Source organism: Leucopleurus acutus, assembly GCF_964270905.1.
Source record: "Leucopleurus acutus genome assembly, chromosome: 4".
In the NCBI taxonomy this organism is placed as follows: Eukaryota; Metazoa; Chordata; class Mammalia; order Artiodactyla; family Delphinidae; genus Leucopleurus; species Leucopleurus acutus.
In genome coordinates this window covers 120,489,423-120,511,201 of record NC_139146.1, presented here as the reverse complement: position 1 = coordinate 120,511,201, position 21,779 = coordinate 120,489,423, and the positions used below count along the sequence as shown (strand labels likewise).

General features: G+C 37.1%; 1 protein-coding gene across 6 annotated transcripts in view; it reads right to left on the bottom strand.

Annotated features, from left to right (window-relative positions):
* Nucleotides 1-21,779, bottom strand: part of ARHGAP24 (Rho GTPase activating protein 24) — a 783,348-nt gene that overhangs the window by 14,604 nt on the left and 746,965 nt on the right. For all 6 annotated transcript variants that reach the window (XM_082838944.1, XM_082838945.1, XM_082838941.1 and 3 more), the window contains 3 exons: nucleotides 8,264-8,396; nucleotides 7,575-7,648; nucleotides 3,784-3,905 (listed from right to left, as the gene is read on the bottom strand). In XM_082838944.1, coding sequence (XP_082695070.1) covers nucleotides 3,784-3,905; nucleotides 7,575-7,648; nucleotides 8,264-8,396 — 329 coding nt within the window. The remainder of the gene's footprint in view (nucleotides 1-3,783; nucleotides 3,906-7,574; nucleotides 7,649-8,263; nucleotides 8,397-21,779) is intronic.

The following is a 21,779-nucleotide window of genomic DNA, read 5'->3' as shown; positions in this document are numbered from 1 at the left end:
ATCCTAAAGATGCTACCAGAAAACTGCTACAGCTAATCAATGAATTTGGTAAAGTAGCAGGATACAAAATTAATGCACAGAAATCTCTGTCATTTCTATATACTAATGATGAAAAATCTGAAAGAGAAATTAAGGAAACACTCCCATTTACGACTGCAACAAAAAGAATAAAATAGCTAGGAATAAACCTACCTAAGGAGACAAAAGACCTGTATGCAGAAAACTATAAGACACTGATGAAAGAAATTAAAGATGATACAAACAGATGGAGAGATATGCCATGTTCTTGGATTGGAAGAATCAACATTGTGAAAATGATTATACTACCTAAAGCAATCTAGAGATTCAATCCAATCCCTATCAAACTACCACTGGCCTTCTTCACAGAATTAGAACAAAAAATTTTACAATTTGTATGGAAACATAAAAGGCCCCGAATAGCCAAAGCAATCTTGAAAAAGAAAAATGGAGCTGGAGGAATCAGGCTACCTGACTTCAAACTATACTACGGTATAGTTTGGTATCTTTATAAAAACAGAAATATAGATCAATGGTACGGGATAGAAAGCCTAGAGATAAACTCACACACACACATGGTCACCTAATTTATGACAAAGGAGCCAAGAATAAACAATGGAGAAAGAGACAACCTCTTCAATAAGTGGTGCTGGGATAACTGGACAGCTACATGTAAAAGAATGAAATTAGAACAGCTGCTGGATTTAAAACTGTAGTAATAATAAGTAAACTCGGTGTTGTTCTAATAAGAAACTAAATAAAAGACAACTATCTACTGAATCATCAATTATGATGGAGTTATGGAAGAAAAAAGACTGAATGAAATTAATGGTATTCTATATCTATCTTTTCTCTTTTAGTAACTTCTGAGCTTTCCCCATCACTGGAATATTAACATGTGAAACATCACTGCTTTTTTTTTTTTTACATATTAATAAAAACAATGTATTTATTTTTTTAAAAACAATCGAAGTAAGGAGAAGAGGTATACTGTTCACATTTTTGCAAATACTTTTAATATTTTTAAGACCGACTTATGGATGATAACTGGATTTAATATTTTTAAGACTGGCTTGTAGAAAACTGGATTGTCATATCAATTATGTAGCAATTTAGAAACATCACTGCTTTTTATCACAGTTGTGAACTGTGTGAGGCATTTAATTAATTGAAGAGAGATATCCTCAAGGTCTCCATGATGAAATATGTGAAGAACTATGCCAGTGTATACCTGCCACGATTATAGAGTGAGTGTCAGATCCCTAGAGATTTAGAAATATATTTCTATTACCTTGGAAGGCTTTGCTTTCATCTAGTTTCCAGAATAGTAAATGGCAATCATTTCTTGCAAAGTGACTTCCTTTCAATTTTTATAGCCATTTAGGACAGACTAGCCTGGTAGTAATAATGATGTATGTGTCATTATATGCACTATCTTTTTTTCCTTTTTATTCTCCCCTCTCTGTCATTCTCTTCCTTAGAATGCTAATAAGAAACATGAAGCCGAAATAAATGAGGTCAGAGTGGTTATAATCACCTGTCCATTCTGAAGAGTCCAAGCAGATTTGGGAGTCCCACTGGACTACATGTTCCAACAATTCCCCAGGCTCATATAATTTTATACAGGTTGAACTTAAATACCATATTATGGGACACTTTTTTCATAAGAACTGGATAAGAATTCAATTTTCCTTTGAAGGTACCTAGGCACTTTAAAATACATATGTATGGCAACATTCTATTGAAATGTAGATTCAGGTTGTATTTTTTGCAATACATTACCTTGTACATGTCTCATTTTGCACATGTACAAGATATCTGTGAGGTATATGATAAATTTGGACAAATGACAGTCCTTTAATCACCACCTAATCATTATATAGATAATTCCCTTGTGCCCCTTTGTAGCCAATCCACTATCCATGGCAACCACTGATTTGCTTTCTGTCACTACAGTTTTTTCTTTTCTAGAATTTCATATAAATGCAATTATACAGTATGAAGTCTTTTGTGTCTAGGCATTATTCACTTAGCATAATGCTTTTGTCATTTATCCATATTGTTATCCATGTATCAGTAGTTCATTCTTTTTATTGCTGAGTAGAATTCCATTTCATGGATGTATCAAAATTTGTTCATCTATTCAGTAATTGAAGGACAATTGATCAGTCTTCAGATTGGAGATATTATGGATAAAGTTGACATAAACATTGACTATAAGTCTTAGGGGAACATATGTTTTCTTTTTTAGCACACTGCTTTAATTTGGAAAAAAATCTTTAAATTCTGTTGGACTTTTTTTTGCTATACATTTAGGGGTTTGAAGATAAGTTGGAGTTTTTTACATTTATAGGATTTATTTTGATCCATGTCCTTTTTTTTTTTTTTTTTTTTGCGGTACGCGGGCCTCTCACTGTTGTGGCCTCTCCTGTTGCAGAGCACAGGCTCCGGACGCGCAGGCTCAGCGGCCATGGCTCACGGGCCCAGCCGCTCTGCGGCATGTGGGATCTTCCCAGACCGGGGCACGAACCCGATCCATGTCCTTTTGAATTGCATAGTTTCTAATGTGAAACCTTTAGAGCAGTTTTAGGTTTTTAACAGTTTTAGATTCCATTGATGAACCGATATTGACACATTATTATTATTATTAACTAAAGTCCACAGTTTATATTAGAAATCACTCTTTGTGAGATCTGGGTTTTGACAAATGCATAATATCATGTATCCACCCTTACAGTATCATATAGAACAATGTTTCATGGCCCTAAAAATCCTTTGTGCTCCAACTATTCCTCCTTTTCTTCCCCAAATCTCTATTGAATCATTGGGATTTCTTTTAAAAACTTTATATAGAGACTGTAACTTTTAACATTATCACCAAGGTAATACCTTTCTGAGGTCTCGATACAATGTCTCAATGTCAGGGTTTTCTACTCTGGTTGTGGGAAACACAATTATTTCAAGCTTGGTGTAAGGCCCAGGAATGGCTCAGAGTACTGATTTCTGGTACTCTCTCCCAGAAAGCAGTGTAGAGTCCTCTAGTGCAAGCATAAATCAATTCTTAGGCAAAGACTTGAGGAATACCCTCTGCAGATCTCTGAACAATCTCTATGTCTAGTTCTCTCTTTTCTGCTGCTTAATGAGTTTTCCATCTTCTAACCTTACTCTTTCAGCTCAGCAAGACCTGCACATCAACAGTACTACTGATGGCCACAGGTAAGAAAAGTACTCAAGCAGTGAGGCCTGCTGGAAATAAACAGAAGTAACAGTTCATTGTGGAAAAGAATTTGAGGCATTTTGTAATATAGAAAACAAGAATTTCTTCATGTTTAACCCAAGGTAAATAAGCAGCATTATCTTACAAAGGCCCATATTTTCTGCCTCTTGAAATTCGTCAAATAAAACCAGAATTAATAAAAATACATTAACTTAAAATAGTAACTATTTGAATTTTCTGAAAATTGCATTGGACTCAAAAAGTGAATTAGATTTTTTCCCATTTTTGTGTGATATTTTGCAGATGACTTATGGAAGTTCCATTTATTCTTATAAAACTCCTAAGGAATCGTTTGGTAAGTTATGTTTAGTAAACTCCAAAAAAAATGTCTGACTCCCAAAGAGGAGTTTTTGTATTTGAAGAACTTGAGTTCATGAATGGAGTTACCATGGATTCACTTATTTCCCTAGTTTCCTCATAGGAGAATAGATTCAAGACAACAAAGAGACAGTTCTATTGATGAGAGTGTAAGATAATAATTTACTTACCCTCCATAATGGTCAAAGGATCTTCCACTTTGGGGCGCAGGATATTAGGGCCAAAGACAGTAGCCAAGTTCTGCACACTCATTTTGTTAATTCCTGAATAGGACTGTACTTCATCCAAGAACCTGTTGGGTGCAAGAGTATGAACAAAACACAATGGGATCAAACTTGTTAGTGGAAGAAAATGGGTTATCAGGAAATTTATGAAGTGGAGTACATTCAAAGATGATTATGGACACAAAATTCATTAGGAATTCAAACATCTCTCTGTCAAATGTGCAGAATGTATATTGCAAATTATTAAGGATCAAACTCATAAGGGATCATATCAAATATCTGCTCTGGCCTGGCTTGGCTTGGTTTCCCTGTCAGTCACAGGAACAAGAGTGTTTGGATAATGCTAATGTGGACTTGAGATTCAAGAATATGAATTTCTTTCCAATCCCTAAATAAAATGTTAAATTTATATATATATTTAATTCAAGAACTATAAATAAGATTGTCTGGTACAATCTCTTATTTCAGAGAGGAGGAATCAACTCTCTTTGTGGAGTAATTTGTGAGCTTCGAATTTATAGTCTATTAAAAAATGAGATCAAACATGGTTTAAAATAAAACCTCAGTTCTACTGATATGGAAAATTGCAAGCACAAATTGTTTTAACTTGTTAGGTGCTAACGAATTAGAGGCATGAAATAGCCCTTTCCCCAAATGATTTTTTTTAAAACATCTTTATTGGAGTATAATTGCTTTACAATGGTGTGTTAGTTTCTGCTTTATAACAAAGTGAATCAGTTACACATATACATATGTTCCCATATCTCTTCCCTGTTGAATCTCCCTCCCTCCAACCCTCCCTATCCAACCCCTCTAGGTGGTCACATAGCACTGAGCTGATCTCCCTGTGCTATGCGGCTGCTTCCCACTATCTCCAAATGATTTTAATAGCAGAGATTGTTTTTGTAATTTTTCAGCTTTTCTTCATTTCCCATCCCCTCTGTTTCTACAAGAACTTCTATTAATTCATGGCTTACTGTAAGGCCAACTGGCCCGAGGCAGGGGAACACAATCAGATTCACAGGTTGCATCAGACCGAAACTCTCCGGACCACCCAGTTCCAGGAACTGACCTGGGGACTTTGCACCCGGCCCAGCCTTCCCGCCTTTCGAGGAGCGGGACTAACGGTCCCCCAGGATACCGGAAAAGACCACCAAATAAGGAATACCCTGCGCCCTCCCAGATTCACCACACCCCTTTCCCTTCTTCCCCTATAAAATCTTGCCCAACCCTCGCCCGGGTGCAACTTCTCTGGCCCCTTTCTCTCCGACCAGTGAACCTCGCCCCGGGAGCGCTCCCTAATAAAGCTCACTTGAAGCTTTCCTCTGTTTCGCGGTGCCGTTTGTTAAGATCCGACCTTACACTTACTAATTGTACTAATGAGACAAAGAAGTGATGAAAAAAATTTTAACCTATTTTATGTGTTATTTAAAATAATATATTTTATTATGTGTCAGTCGTGCTAACTTATTAAACTCTCAAAGCATCTCTGTAAGGTAAATACCATTATCTCCATTTTACAGGTTAGACACATGAGGCACCAGAGAGGTAAGAATCTTCTCCAAGAACACAGAGTTTGCAGAGCTGAGATCTGAATCCAGGTGATCTGACGCTAGAGTCTGAACTCTTGATTACTATACCATGAGTTTTTAAAAAGGTGCTGTTTGGGAATCCCCTGGTGGTCCAGTGTTAGGACTCCATGCTTTCACTGCCGTTAAGATCCCACAAGCGAGGCCAAAAATAAAAATTAAAAAGTGCCTATTTCCACATGTTCACTACTGTTATACAGCCTAATTATAGCAAAACTGAAGGGCAAAAAGTCAAACTACTATTTCTTATTTGAAATAGCTGAAATTAAAAGTCTGCTTTAAATGTGTTAAGAGAAGTTAAGGTTTTCTATTGTGGAGATAAAGACTTGCAATACTGTTCTCCAAAAAGCCTTTTTCCCTTTTACTTAAGAGACTGTCATCCTTTTCTTATCCACTACAATAGCTTGAATTAGTTCAAAAACTTGGGATGGAACCCTTCTATGTTAATAAGTCTATCTTATCTGTGAAACTATTTCTTGCTTTTTCAAATTCTGAAACCTAAGGTCTTGTTTGTTTCCTGAATGCTAACCATCACCAGAAAAAGTATGGCAGGAGGTTCTGGAATTCCTATTCAATTACAGTTGACAATGAACTCCACAGTGTCTGGCATGAGTCTTAAACTCCATAGTTCCCAGTCAGCTGTACATTTATCTAATCATGACGCAAAAAACACATGTAAATGATGCACTGTACTGAATTAAAAATTTTAATTTTATTTAAAAATGGACTGGGAAGCTATCGTTTAAAATACTTTACAATGACCTGTAGTGCCAATCATTAATCTCTTTATTTAAATTTAATATGTTTCATGTAAATCAACTATACTCCAATAAAATTAAAAAAAATAAATTTAATATGTTTCAATAGTACATACTTGATTTCTTAAATAGGGGCACAGACATGGTACATAGCATCCCTGACATTAAACATGGTCATTGAGAGAGAGCTTTATGAAGCACAATTATTATTCTAGCAGAATTGAGTTACGATGTTTTTTCAATGAGTCTTGAGAGAAATGGAAAAAATTAATATTAGCATTCACTATATGTATAAATGTATAGGTATATAAAATTTTAAAATATACTTTAATTCTTAAAACAGCTGTGTGAAATATGTGTTTTCACTACCTTTTTACCTATTAGGATCTTTAGTCTCAAAGAGGATAAGAAAATTGCATAAAGACACGTAAGTAGTCAGTGGTAGAATCTGGACTCCTGGGCAGATCTTTCTCATGCCAGGATACACGCTCCTTCTGTTAAACAATGGTACATGGTACAATTATAAACAACCTGGATGGAAGTTCAAAGCAACATATCTTTAATATGTAGAGGCCAGAGAGACTTCAGAAACAGCAAATTACTAAATCAAACAATTTTAGTGCTCAGAGAAACTTTTGAAAACACCTTGTCAAGGGTTTCCCTGGTGGCTCAGTGGTTAAGAATCCCCCTGCCAGTGCAGGGGACACGGGTTCAAGCCCTGGTCTGGGAAGATCCCACATGCCGCGGAGCAACTAAGCCCATGTGCCACAACTACTGAAGCCCGTGCACCCTAGATCCCGTGCTCCGCAACAAGAGAAGCCACCTTGATGAGAAGCCCACGCACCGCAATGAAGAGTAGCTCCCACTAGCCGCAGCTAGAGAAAGCCCACGGGCAGCAACGAAGACCCAACGCAGCCAAAAATAAATAATAAATAAATAAATTTATTTAAAAAAAAAATCACCTTGTCAAACCTCAGTTTTATAGAGGCCAACACTGGAGGTCAGAGCAGTTAAGTGATTTTTATTCACTGTCAAAAGTAAATTAGTGTCAGGCTAAATACAGTCTTCTTAAATTTAGTTTTGTCTTTTCTTTTAAATTATTTTTGGCTGTGCTGGGTCCTCGTTTCTGTGCGAGGGCTTTCTCTAGTTGTGGCAAGCGGGGGCCACTCTTCATCGCGGTGCACGGGCCTCTCACTATGGCGGCCTTGTTGCGGAGCACAGGCTCCAGACGCACAGGCTCAGTAGTTGTGGCTCACGGGCCCAGTTGCTCCGCGGCATGTGGGATCCTCCCAGACCAGGGCTCAAACCCGCATACCCTGCATTAGCAGGAGGATTCTCAACCACTGCGCCACCAGGGAAGGCCTAGTTTTGTCTTTAGGACAATTCTTACCTGCAAATATACTTGAGAAGGTTGTAATTGACCACTGGCAAGCTCTTCACCTGCTTTGCTAATCCTTTAACACCCTGAATATAAAGAAGAGAATAAATGTTATCTAAGTGTTGGCCTTGGAATTAAAGCACATGGAAAATGGGCATACAGCCTTTTTTTTTTTTTTTTTTAGTTAGTTTCACATATTACCAGTGAAGGATACTGTCTTGAAAACTTGCCACTATCACAGAAAACATTTCAGAAATATTTTCAAAAGATGTAAAAGAATTTCAAATATCTCTGTAAGCACTATTTGTGGAGAAACATGTTTAAGTGAAGCCCTTTTAACATTTTTAACATTTGTTCACAATTGACTGAAAAGGGAAGTTTGCCTTATTTGTAATAAGGTTGTTTGGGGGAAGGAGTAGCTTTAATATAGTGAGAGTCCTTCCGATTTTTAGCATTTGGGTGCAAAGTGGCAAGCAGTGCTGATTTCATTTATTCATCTGTACTTTTCTTTTTGATCAGAGAGAGGATTAAAAATGGGACCTGCGTTGTGTGTGTAAAATCTAAATATGTGTGATGTCAATACTTAGAATAGTGGAAAACAATCCAAGCATGGGACAAAGGAAACTTTACAGATTAAAGACTAAGAACACTGACAAAAAACCCAAACAATAGCTTTTTAAGAAATAAATGCATGGACTTACAGCTTCCTCTTCCTTGCTGAGCAATTTGGCACAAGACAAAAAATCCTCATACTTGGCATAAGGAATAACCGGTTCTGGAAGTTCTCGGAGATACAGTTTAAGAAGTGATGCCACTGTGTGTACATCTGTGCTGCTGTGGAGGTAGAAGTGTAAAGAGTTTCTACGGAGTGAACTTCATACCGTTTGGTTAGTTTTTTCATCAAGTATACATCTAAGAGTCAGACTTCTAAATGAGTTGACAATTGAATTAGTTGATCCAGCTTTCAAGAAGCACATGCTTGGGTAACACCTATTAGACGCTACCACAGGTGGAAAAGAGAGGGATCCAGAGAGACACTTGGAATCCTCAGTGTGGTTTGAAAATATTCAAAAATGCAAGCATTTTTCTTTTGTGTGTATTTGATGTTAAGCAAAAGTGTTATTTTTCTAAAACGAGAATATATATACCAGATTTATAATAAAATATAATACAATGCACCAAAAAACACCGAATCTACATATGTGTGTCTATATGTATTCAATGTCAAACTTAATTACTTATAGATCCTAATTTCATTTCTTATTCTTTAGAAGATATTGGTGATTGGTTATAGACACCTGAAGTTTAGTATGTTTTAACTGTTTAAGAAAAACTCACTTTGAAGATGATTGATCTCAGAATGATTTCTTGTCTGATATTCTAAGATAGTTGGTGACCCTTACAGTCTTCTAGAAAGAGAAGGGAAGTGCTACAAAAATAAACACTGAAAACTTAACGTGTCCTTTGTGTAAAATTTATTTTTATTCTCTGCTGAATACCAGAGTGATAGGATAATTTACTGAAATATTAATTTATATTTTGTTCTCTGTATCTCTCTGTTAATCCATGAAGATGGCTGACAGTAGAGGCAGGAGGAGGTGGTTGGTTTGGGTTTGTTTTGTTTTGCTTTGCTTTGTTTTGGGGGTGAGGAACAAGAGCGTGGGAAGGAGAGTGGTGGTCAGGGAGTGAAAGGTCAATTGATTCCCAAGAAGTGGGAAGAGTGGTGGTGAGCAAGGTCAGGGATTCTGTAAGTGGTGGGAACAAACACTCCAATCCCAGACTCTGCTGCAGGAAGTGACAAGTCGCTGAGGGGTATTCCTTCAGAAGCTGGGATAGAGGCACCAGAATTTCCTGCCTCAGTGACAATTCTCTTGCCCCAAGGGTGACATAAAAGCAGAGTTGACTTCACAAATCTACATGGGCTGGGACAATGGGCATCTCAGTTCTCAATTTTGGACTCTTAGGTTGATTTCCTCAACTATCTCCTGCATAACCTCTCTGTAACAGGCATTATAGAAAACACAGTGGCTAGGACCCTAAAGCGTTATAAAAAGGAATATTCTAGCCTGCTCATAATTTATAATCTAGTGGGAGTAGGAGATAGAAAGTAGATAATAACACAAGTATATAATTACAAATGTGGTGAGTAGTAATAAGGAAACGTTTGGAGTGCCATCTAATAACAAGAAAGGACTAATTCAGGGGTTGGAGGGCTTCTCTGAAGAAATGATGCTCAGGGTAAGATCTGAGGGGGTGTAAGAATGAACTAAATGAGAGTGAAGAATAAAAGAAGTCATTCCGATTAAAGCAAGGCACGTAAACAGCGCCCAAAGTGGGATGGAGTGTCCTGTCCTTGAGGAGCTGACAAAAGGTTAAGGGAAAAAGAGCTCAGAGAATGAGGTCTGAGCAGAGGGGAGCATCCTCATGGACCATAGGACTTCATCTACCTTGGAATCAGGGCAAGGGCTGAGGTTTTCCATTTTAACATCAGAGTCAGTCAGAGCTGGTATATTGTCAACCTTTTTTTGGATGCTAAAATGATGGAGGTGATCTGATAGGGCCTGTCTTTAATCAATTTTATTCTTTTCATAATTACAGAAATGATTTTTTTCTCTTAAATTTCTGAACCGATAGACAACATAGAGGCCATCTTAAAGGCTAGGAAAGAACACAAAAATCATGTCTCTGGGACATCTTGAAAACTATTCAAGCTCATTAATTTCTAACAATACTTTCCTAAATTTTTTTTAAAAAAGATATATAAAATAGTCTCAATGGTAAAGCAAAAAAAAGACCCTAGTTTTTTTCTTTTCTGGTAAATTGCTATATTTCGTGCAATCCAAAACCCTTCTGTGTTTCTCTTGGTATGTCGTGAAGCACCTGACCCTTGAAGGCACAGTCATCAGCAGTAGCAAAACCACAACCTGGGGCAGGATATGCAATGCAATCAAATATTACAATAAATGATTTCCATCTTTTTATTCCACTCTATCCAATCCCCTCTAATCAAACCCAATCCATGACTGGGTCGTTGGGTTGTGTTGCCTTCAAATTCAATGACCATTTTGTTAAAGTTATAGAAAGACACAGAAAGGAATACAAAAATAAAATAAGTATAATTTCAATATATGGTGTATGTTATGTATAATTTGTATGACTATATAAATAGAATATACAAAAATATTTATGAATTAAATGCAATAAATTAATGAAACAATAATGATAAACAAGAAATATTTATTTAGCAAGAAATCTGGTTTAGTGTCTCAACAATGGACTATTCATTATATTGCCTGTCCCCAAGCACAGTGTTTTTAACGTAACTTGCCTGATACTGTATTATTTTGCTTCTAATGAAGTTGAGCTGTAGTACTGAGGACGTTTGAGCACTAGATGGCATGATTGCAAAGTTAAACTAATTGAGATGGTGTGAAAATTGTGAAGGATGAAAGGCTGCAGAATCATTTTTCATCCACCGCAATTTTCTGAGCACCAAAGCTGCAGTAATGCTCCAAGAATAGATATATTTGCGCTATGAATCAAGGTAAGAGATGTGGACTATGATGATTATTTTCTTCCTTCTCTAAAGTGATACATTGCATTAGTTTCTAGCATTGTAAGTATATACCCATACACTGTTGGTTATATAAAAATGGTAAGGAAAAAATAACTGAATACATTTTCTTTTTTATTTCAATTAACAAAGGTTATTACATTTTTGGCTTAAAGTATACAACTTAAAATTTTTTGACTGTTTCTGAGGGGCTTTACTAAACTTAGGTTATTTTGTAGAAATAGAGACTTTTCCATTTTCCTAGTGTTCTCATTTTTGGCTTTGTCCTTTCCCACCAAACGGAAGAAATCAATCATTTCCGGGAAGACTTGAACATGTTTGCCAGTTCCGGTTCACCTCAAGAGGCTCACAGTCCGTCCGCCCCAATTGCCAGCATGCTACTCACTGAAAGGGGAAATCTGATGTTTCTCTGAAAAATCTCTTTGTATCTCCATTCTACAAAATAGCAACATTCTGCATCTACCTCTACAGACTTGTATCTCTTACTGAAAACCCACTACTTTGCCTGATTAATATTTGCTTTAGTATGTACAGCCAATTAAGTAGATATCAATGTGACGTGTTAATTGCCCACAGTACCTAGTGGGATGTGCTGTCTTTGCCTCAGAGAAATACATCATGTTCTTCAGCAAAGTGAAGTGAAGTGACTACATTGTAGCAAAAGTTGATGTACAATGGAGAATTAAAATCCCTAAACTGGTTAATAATAATAATAATGACAACAACAATAGCAGCAGCACACATCTACACACATCTCTCCCTGTCTCAAGCCCTCACAGCTGTCCAGTGAGTAGGTCCTGTTATTAACTCCGTTTAGGTACACCAACAGGAAACTGCACTGACAGAACATGCCTTGGGGCTAATTGCTGAGATATGAGAGGTTTTAAAGTCACACTCCTTTGGTAGAAATTCAAAACTACTTGCTAATATAAATTCATTATCCAGACCTCAGGTCTCCTTCACCCACCTGGTGGTAGAATCTGTTTTCAGAAATAAAGATAAATAATCATGCACATCCTATCCAATGATAGCAAAGAGGCAGAGACAGGCCCAGGAATCCTGAGTAAAAGAGCTATCAGACCAGAAGATATTCTGTAGCATATATCCCTTAATTGATCAACATATGGGGTTTGTTTTCACCTTAAATTTGTACTTGGACTTTATTTCTGGATCCTGTAGTTCTTTTTAATCAAACATGAATTCCATGAGACTTTCTATAATTGACTTAGTTTTATATTCTTGAGGGTCTTCCTTTGGTCATTCTGGGATTGTTCTATCATTCACTCACCAAATAGTTGCTGAACACCTATGGTATGTACCACCTCACACCACATGATAGGTGAGACAGAGATGAACAACATAGATCTTTTTTGTCCCCCTTGGGCTTGTATCTCTAACCCATCACCATCAACACGTTTCCATCCCATGCCTCATTTGTTTGACTCCTTAAACATTTTCTGTATTTTTTATCTGCGAAGTCCCTGCCAGGTGTGTGATCTTAAGAAACTTTTTATACTTCCCAGAAATTGCTTGCCTATTTATAATCTATGTACAATATTGGCCCCTTACTAATCCTAACAGGGATAAAGGAGTCTGACAACAATCTGTCTTGCTCATCCTCTAACCCCACCCCTGCCTTCCCTGATAAACAGACTCACACACACAGATAAGTAGAATGCCACAGTAATTCCAAGTACAATACTACACAGACAAAAACCTTAGAACTTTTAAGCCTCAAAATTAGAAATGGGAATTTTTCACTCTGGATACTCTGCACAGGACACAACATAATCCATTGATTGAAGTGAATAGAATGAATTTCCAGGCACCCCACAGGGAGTTATTAAAGATATTGTGAAGTTCTTTGCAACACACACAATGAGATAACCTAAAATTTGCTTGGAACTAAGAAAAAATAATGTCATATCTATCAAACTCTGGGAAGAACATATATGAGACTGAAAACATTCAGCAGCATTACCAAGATGAAGCCTGCCACCAAACTGTCTTAAACAACATGGAGTTCTGTGCACCAAATTCACCAAGACATAGAAAAGCAAATCCAAAGGCAGTAGGCAGTTCCAAACTAAACTAAACATTTACAAGAAAAGTCTGGTTCTGTTGTAACTCATTTTTTATATATCTGTCAAAAATGGTATACTTTTTGGCAGTAAAATTTGAATCTGGTTAAACTGTCATGGCTCACTGTAGTTATGTAAGTGTCACTGCTGAATTATATACAACACAAAAGGGCAGTTTTATCTGTCTGGACTACACTGAATTAGTGCTTGTCTCAAAGAAGCCTCCTGGTTTAAAAGCAATGATGGCAGAGAACAGCAAGACAACCCTTACTATGGAATGAATTGTTGTCTCCTCCAAATTCATATGTTGAAGGCTCAGCCTCTGATGTGATGTGATGGTATTTGGAGATGAAACCTCTGGGAGGTAATTAGGGTTAGATGAAGTCATCAGGGTGGGGCTCTGGTTTGACGGGATTAGTGCCCTTATAATAAAAGACACCAGTAAGCTTGCTCCCTACCCCCTTGCTCCCATGCACATGCAGGAGGAAAGGCCATGTGAGCACAGGGTAAGAAGGCAGCCATCTAGAAGTCAAGAAGAGAGCCTTTACTAGAACCCAACCATGCTGGCACCCTGGTGTCAGGCTTTCAGCGTCCAGAGCTGTGAGAAAAATAAATTTCTGTTGTTTAAGCCACCCAGTCTGTGGTGTTTTGTTATAGCAGATGCACCAAATCTGCATCTCATGAGCTTACCTATAAAACCATGCCAGAGTACTAGGTAATGAGATGTCATCAGAAAGATAGAAACATGCTTTCAGATAATGTAGATTTATGGAAATATTGTCAGATTGACCAGCGTGACATAGAAGAAAGTGATTCTCAACCTTGGTTGCACACAGGAGTCACCTGGAAAGTTTTTCAAAATATTGATGATTGGGTCATGTATATTCTGATATAATTGGTCTGGGTGAAGCCTGGACATTGAGATTTTTTAAAGCTCCTCAGTTTTCGTATGTTGCCAAGGTCAAGGGATATTAATATAGAACATGTATTTGAGGTTGAAAACTTCCAAATAAGGAGGCAGTTCTAATGTGTAATGGTCACAAGTTTAAATCTGGCTACTCTATCATCCGTTGGCGCTGACTAGTTACATACTTATCTCTCCAGTGTTCATGATGGAAGAGGTGGGAGGAATGCTGGTGGGGAGATGTTGTTCATGTTTAAACCAAACTGTTACATTGACATTTTCTTTCCTACTTCTAGGATTACTTATATGTATGTAATTACTTATGTGTATATAGACTCCCCCTTTAAAACGCTAGCTAATCACATAAAAAGAGTATTTGACAGTTTTATATACAATGCAACATACCATACACACACACATACCCTTATATGCGTATAAGATACTCAAAGTAACAAATAAAATGCCCTGTTGTGTAGCTGAAGGAAGAGATTCCTGTGAGCAGTCTGAGTTTGGTGATTCTACATCATAGATCCCTCAAATAGAAAGTAACTACAGCCCCAAACTGAAAAAAAAAAATTCATGGATATTCATCCATTTGCTACTTCTGACAAATATTTCCCCTGGGTAAGTCTCTCATTTCATTGTTTTCTTGTCACCTCACTCACCTTCTCCTAGTCAGCTCCCAAGCTTTTCTTCCTCTGCTGGCTTCTAAGTATTATTCTCATTGACTCTGTGTACATACCCTGGCTAAATCCCTAAGTTCGATGATCACTTTTCTACAATGACTACAAAGTATACATCTCCAAACCAGACCTTTCCACTGAATTCTTAGACGTTCCATACACACTCTGAACTCCATATAAACAAAGCTGGACAACAACAAAAACCTTGCAATAAAATTATTCCTCCTTTACCATTTTCTCAACCATGAATGGCATCACCATTCACAGAAACAAACAAGAAACCTAGAAGTCAACCTAAATTTTTCCTTTTCTGAGATTCTAAATCTAACAGTGACTAGTGATTCTCAGACTAAGCTGCACATTGGAATCACCTGGAAAGTTTGCAAAATACCAATGACTGGATCCTATATATTCTCATGTCATACCTCATGAATCTGTTCCCTCCTCAGCAGTCTCATTGACACTGCTCAAATTCAAGTTATCACTCATCTCCATTAACATAACAGCATATTCCTTGGTCTTTCCGCTACAAGCCTGTCTTCCCACCCTAGACCCCTGAACATACACATCCAGGTGGTAATCACTTGTACCAAACAAATATAAATGACAAGTAAAATGCCTTGTATAGCTTTTGAATACAACATATGAATACAAAGGGCAACTGTTTAAGCATATACAGATAAATATACATTACAAAGAAACATATATACTTATAGTATAGATTAGCCATTAGAGGTGACATCATTTAGTTAGTTTGGATTAGTGTTTGAGAGCATATTTATAAATAGCCACACTCTAATATCTCTAAGTAAATTAAAAATTTAGGGCTTCCCTGGTGGCACAGTGGTTGAGAATCTGCCTGCTAATGCAGGGGACATGGGTTCGAGCCCTGGTCTGGGAAGATCCCACATGCCGCGGAGCAAGTAGGCCCTTGAGCCACAACTACTGAGCCTGTGCATCTGGAGCTTGTGCTGTGTAACAAGAGAGGCCGCGACAGTGAGGGGCCTGCGCACCGCGATGAAGAGTGGCCCCCCACTTGCCATAACTAGAGAAAGCCCTCGCATAGAAACGAAGACCCAACATAGCCAAAAATAATTAATTAATTTAAAAAAATTTAGACTGAAGAATAAAAATAAAATCTGACGTTTTCCATCATAGAACCAAGGTGAGTTCATTAGAGTGGAAAGGCTAGTGCAATTGAGGCATTTAAAAGGCTTGATGTAGAACATTCAGACAAGTTTCCTTGCAGTAACATTACATCAGTATAACTATTTTAACAGGCTACCTTGTACATACATAGCATTCAATTCCAACGACAACAACACAAAAAACCTAACTAAAACCTTAAGATGCAAATAGTAGATAAGTTCTGGAGATCTAACACACAGCATAGTGAATACAGTCAACAATACTGTATTATAAATGTCAAATTTGCTAAGAGACTAGATCTTAATTGTTCTCACTACAGAAAAGAAATTATAATTATGTGACCTGATAGAGGTGCTAGGCAACATGCCAATCATATTGCAACATATAAACATATTGAACCAACACACTGTACACCTTAAACTTACACAGTGTTATATGTCGATTATATCTCAAAAAATTAAATTAATTAATTACAGAAATATGTTGTCAGTTACAAAATTAATGAACATGACTATTAAAATGAGTTCACAATGGCCCTGGTGACTTGAGATCCAAGGTTCAATGTTATATCCAAATTCAACTTAGAAGTAACATTCAAACACACATGTTGCATTCTTCTACTATAAATGACATTAATACTGTCCAAGCTCTTAAGACCTATGTTACGAAAAAAATTTTTTCACATAGAAAATAAATCTGAGGTCAAGGAGCCACAAAGATTTTCTTATTAAACTAAGAACCTATTCATATCAATAATGTATATAACTGCTTAGAATATGTATTGATCTAAGGAATTACTTGAAAGTCACGAATGATAAAGAGATTAGAGATAGCCTGTTTGCAAACTGGAGAGATTCTATTATAAGTGTGCTTGTATCCACATACTATATATACATATATACACATACTACACACACACACACACACAGGTACTACATACATATATATATATATATATATTTTATTCTTTGTAGAATTTTTGTAAACATATCCAGTTGGTTTCATGGTATGAAGAAAATGAATCAAGGCTCTCCTTGATTGACTGTGCATGTTGGACTTTGTTCTCTCTCAGTGCCAGTAAAACTTTATTGAATTTATTCATAATTGTCTCAGGAGAAAACTCAAGCCTTTGAGATTCCAGAGAGTATCTATAGCTGTTAATGGAAGAAGTAGTTAATTTGCTCACGATTTTTAAAAACATAGTCATTCCTAATCTAGGTTGGGAGTCACGATGGAATAATATCCATTGCATTAACACTTTCTCTGGCTGTTCTGTGAAACATAATTTCCTAAATTCACGAGGTGTAAAATATACGCCAGGAATTGCATAAATGATTTAAAAAATTAGAGGATTGTTGTCAATTCAGATGACCTATTTTCAGGTGGATATAAAGAAACTACTCATAGTAAGAGACACAAGAAAACTCATTTACAGAAAATTTTAAGTTACAATGAACAAATAGCACTTACTATTCATTGCATTATGTGACTATAGTTTGAGAGAGGTGGATTAGGACACTTCTTGCCCACCTCACATTTCCTCCAGAAATGGCTCAGAAATAAAGACAACTGGAAGGAATAATATACATTCTGTAAGTATACTGTGATTATGTAATTATCTAATGAGATGTAAATGATGATCTTCCACATTTCTTGCTTAAATGGGATATGCTGTCTTTCCTAACATTTGACTCCTGATGTACAGATGCAAAGGATTCTTTCACAGAGAAACCTCTGTGGCTCTACTAGTTTTCATGTCTTTACATTGGTAATTGTATGTACCAGAGACTTTATCACATAACCCTTGCTTGTTTCAATTGTACCCTGGACTTAAAACGTTATGGGTTGTAATTTCAGTTTCATGTGATCTTCAAAATCTTGGCAAACAATGAAATTGGCTTAGCTAAAATAGAGAAGTTACAGCTGTATTGAGTTACTTTACAATTTTATGTTGTCTGCCTACATATTTTTCCCTTTACTAAACTCTGCAGATGGATTTTCAGGAGAAACAAAGGAAATGTCATCATCATAATACATTCAACAATTAATTTTCTTTCCTGAGAGATTTCAGATTATGCAACCAAGAATGTCCCAGAGAATCATTATTGATGTTCTGATGTTGACGGGGTATATTTATGGAAAAATATATTTTTAAGTTTCCCCAACAGCATTTAAAATCCATGTATATAATTTAATATTTCCATTTTTAAATAAAAATAAAACAGAGCTAAATATCACCGGTAATTTTTCTAGTTAATGAAACCTAAATAGCAAAGTTTCCTTAATCTAACGTTTTTTTCTTATTAATGTATCTTTAAGGCTGACTCTTTTGCATGTTGCTCATTTCCTTTCGTAACCATTACAAGACTGGAAAATTTTGATTATCTGATTCTAGGATAAACAATAAAGGATGCAAACATTCTTTTCCAGAATACTTATTTTCTTCTAATAAAGTCAATAAGGTAGGAAACAAAACCTTTGTGCCTTATAAAGCAGCGGTCCCTAACTTTTTTGGCACCAGGGATCGGTTTTGCGGAAGACAGTTTTTCCACGGACGGGGGCGGGGGCGGGGGAATGGTTCAAGCGGTAATGCGAGGCGATAGGGAGCAACGGGGGTGGGGTGGGGGGGCAGCAGATGAAGCTTCGCTCTGCCGCTGCTCACCTCCTGCTGTGCGGACCGGTTCCTAACAGGCTGCGGACCCGTACAGGTCCACGGCCCCGGAGCTGGGGACCCCTGTTATAAAGGAGATGAATAAAGAAATGCCTAATTTTACACTGTTGAATCTGTAACTCATGGTGCTAGAGGGAACTTAAAAGGGTTTTCTGGCATATCCAGATGAATCTACAAAATCAACACCCAAACTGTTCAAGTCCACGCAGAACATGTTCCTCCTCTGAACACTTCAACAGTCTTTTATTACAACACAAAAGCATTCTCCACATAAGAGCTAAAATGATACCATTCCAGTTTATTAATTTGTGTGTATATATACGTATTGGGGGAAAGACTAAAAAACTTTAAAAGGATCCAATTATGTATTTATTGTGAATCTCCTACTAATAAATGCTGTCATGCTCTTTGTTGGAAAGGATACTTTGCTACCACGTATACAGATATATATTATATTAGTGCTGTTATCCACTAGGACTATATTTAAGAGAGGTCAGTATAAGCGGGAAGAAGAGAGACAAACAAATTGTATCGAGCAGAAGTTAGGGGGGGTGTTTTTATTTTTCGTTGTTGTTTTGTTATAAATCAAAATCTACTTCACTTTGGAAGTATAATGCATCCATATTCATGGAGCATTTCTGGAATACAAAACAAATAAAGGTACTGGTTTTAATTTAGATTTGTGGCTTGTATGAAATTGTGTTCCCATTCATAAGATTATGACTCCACATTAACATCGGCAGGCATTTTGCTTGAGTTGACAAAAATGATATTTTAACAGAATTTTAGAAGTTGTTTTGAAACATGACATTTTTCAAATTTCCTGAATTCTAATCTATGAAAATAAGAGCATGAGTTGTCTACTTATTGAGATATCAGAAATATTTGCACTCTTTTACCCAACAAATATATTCAAAATATACTCCTTGTATCCATTTATTTAAGAAAGATATATTGAATGCCTACATTGTGTCAGACACTGTTCTAGATGCTAGGGATAAAAAAGGTGATCAAGAGTCAAAATTCTCTACTTTCTTTGAGTTCATATTGTAGTCATACATGTAGAATTTTACTTTATACATACAGAGTTTTAAATGAATATCCACAGTGAGATCCTCATGAGTATGCATATGCATACTCTCATGATATCACAGATGTTTATCTCAATTCCCAGAACACTATTTTGATTCTTTAGCAATTTTTCAACCATTTCCTTATAATAAATTATCAAGATAACCAGAAAAATCAAACATTTAAAAACCATATGCCTTCTAAAGTGTATACATGAATGGCTCATAAGCACATAAAAAGATACACAACATCAGTAGTCATTAAGGAAATGCAAACTCAAACAACAATGAGATACCATTTCACATTCACCAGAGTGGCTAGGATAAAAAATTGGAACACTCATACATTGTTGGTAGAAATATAAAATGTTTCAGCCACTTTGGGAAACAGTTTGGCAATTCCCCAAATGTTAAACATAGACCTAGCAATTCTACTTCTAGGTATACACCCAAGAGAAATGAAAACATGTCCACACAAAAACTTGTACATGCAGGGCTTCCCTGGTGGCGCAGTGGTTGAGAGTCCGCCTGCCGATGCAGGGGACACGGGTTCGTGCCCCGGTCCGGGAAGATCCCACATGCCGCGGAGCGGCTGTGCCCGTGAGCCATGGCCGCTGAGCCTGCGCGTCTGGAGCCTGTTGCTCCGCAATGGGAGAGGCCACAACAGTGAGAGGCCCGCGTACCGCAAAAAAAAAAACAAAAAACAAAAAAACAAACTTGTACATGCATGTTCACAGCAGCATTCTTCATAAAAGCCAAAAAAACAGAAACTACTTAAATATCAACCAACTGATGAATGAATAAACAAACTGTAGTATATCTACAATATAAAATTCTATTAACTGGGGCTTCCCTGGTGGTACAGTGGTTGAGAATCTGCCTGCTAATGCAGGGGACAGGGGTTCGAGCCCTGGTCTGGGAAGATACCACATGCCAAGGAGCAACTAGGCCCGTGAGCCACAACTATGAGCCTGTGAGTCTGGAGCCTGTGTTCCGCAACAAGAGAGGCCACAGTAGTGAGAGGCCGGCGCACCGTGATGAAGAGTGGCCCCTGCTCACCGCAACTAGAGAAAGCCCTCGCACAGAAACGAAGACCCAACACTGCCAAAAATAAATAAATAAAATTAAAAAAAATTATATTCATCAATGCAAAGGAACAAACTATTGATACATACTATAACATGGACAAACCTCAAAAGCATTATGCTAAGAGAAAAAAGCTGGATGCAAGAGACCATGTATTGAATAATTCTATTTATATAAAATGTCCAGAAAAGGGAAAATCTATAGAGACAGAAAGTAAGTACATTAGTGGTTGCCTGGGGAGGAAGGGCTGCTGGAAATAACAGTAAATGGTATAAAAGACATTTGGGTGATGAAAATGTGCTAAAACCAATATATGGTAATGGTTGCATAACTAAGTAAATTTGTTAAAAATCATTGAATTGTATCCTTGAAATTGGCGAATTGCATGATATGTAAAATATGACTCAATAAATTTATTTTAGAAAATATATACCTTTAAGGGATGTACTTTCACCAAACTCATGCAAGAATATTTACAATCTGACTTACAAGACACACAAAAACACACTTTCAGAACATAAAACATTATAGGTATCTGATTTCTTTCAGTAGGAATTGTTTTGGAGATTTCAAAACAGAAATGAAGATATTCTGGATTAAAAACACTTAAGCGGGCTTCCCTGGTGGCGCAGTGGTTGAGAGTCTGCCTGCCGATGCAGGGGACGCGGGTTCGTGCCCCGGTCCGGGAAGATCCCACATGCCGCGGAGCGGCTGGGCCCGTGAGCCATGGCCGCTGAGCCTGCGCGTCCGGAGCCTGTGCTCCGCAACAGGAGAGGCCACAGCAGTGAGAGGCCCGCGTACCACAAAAAAAAAAAAAAAAAAAAAAAACACTTAAGAGTTTATGGTTAAGCACTAGTTTCTGTATTTATGGATTCAGGATATTACTTTTCCTTGTCATACAAAATGTTAAAACCATCATCACCAACATCATGATACTTACAATGACAATAAATGTGCTAAGTGTCTTCTTCACTCTGTACCACTTACTCCTGGTGTTTT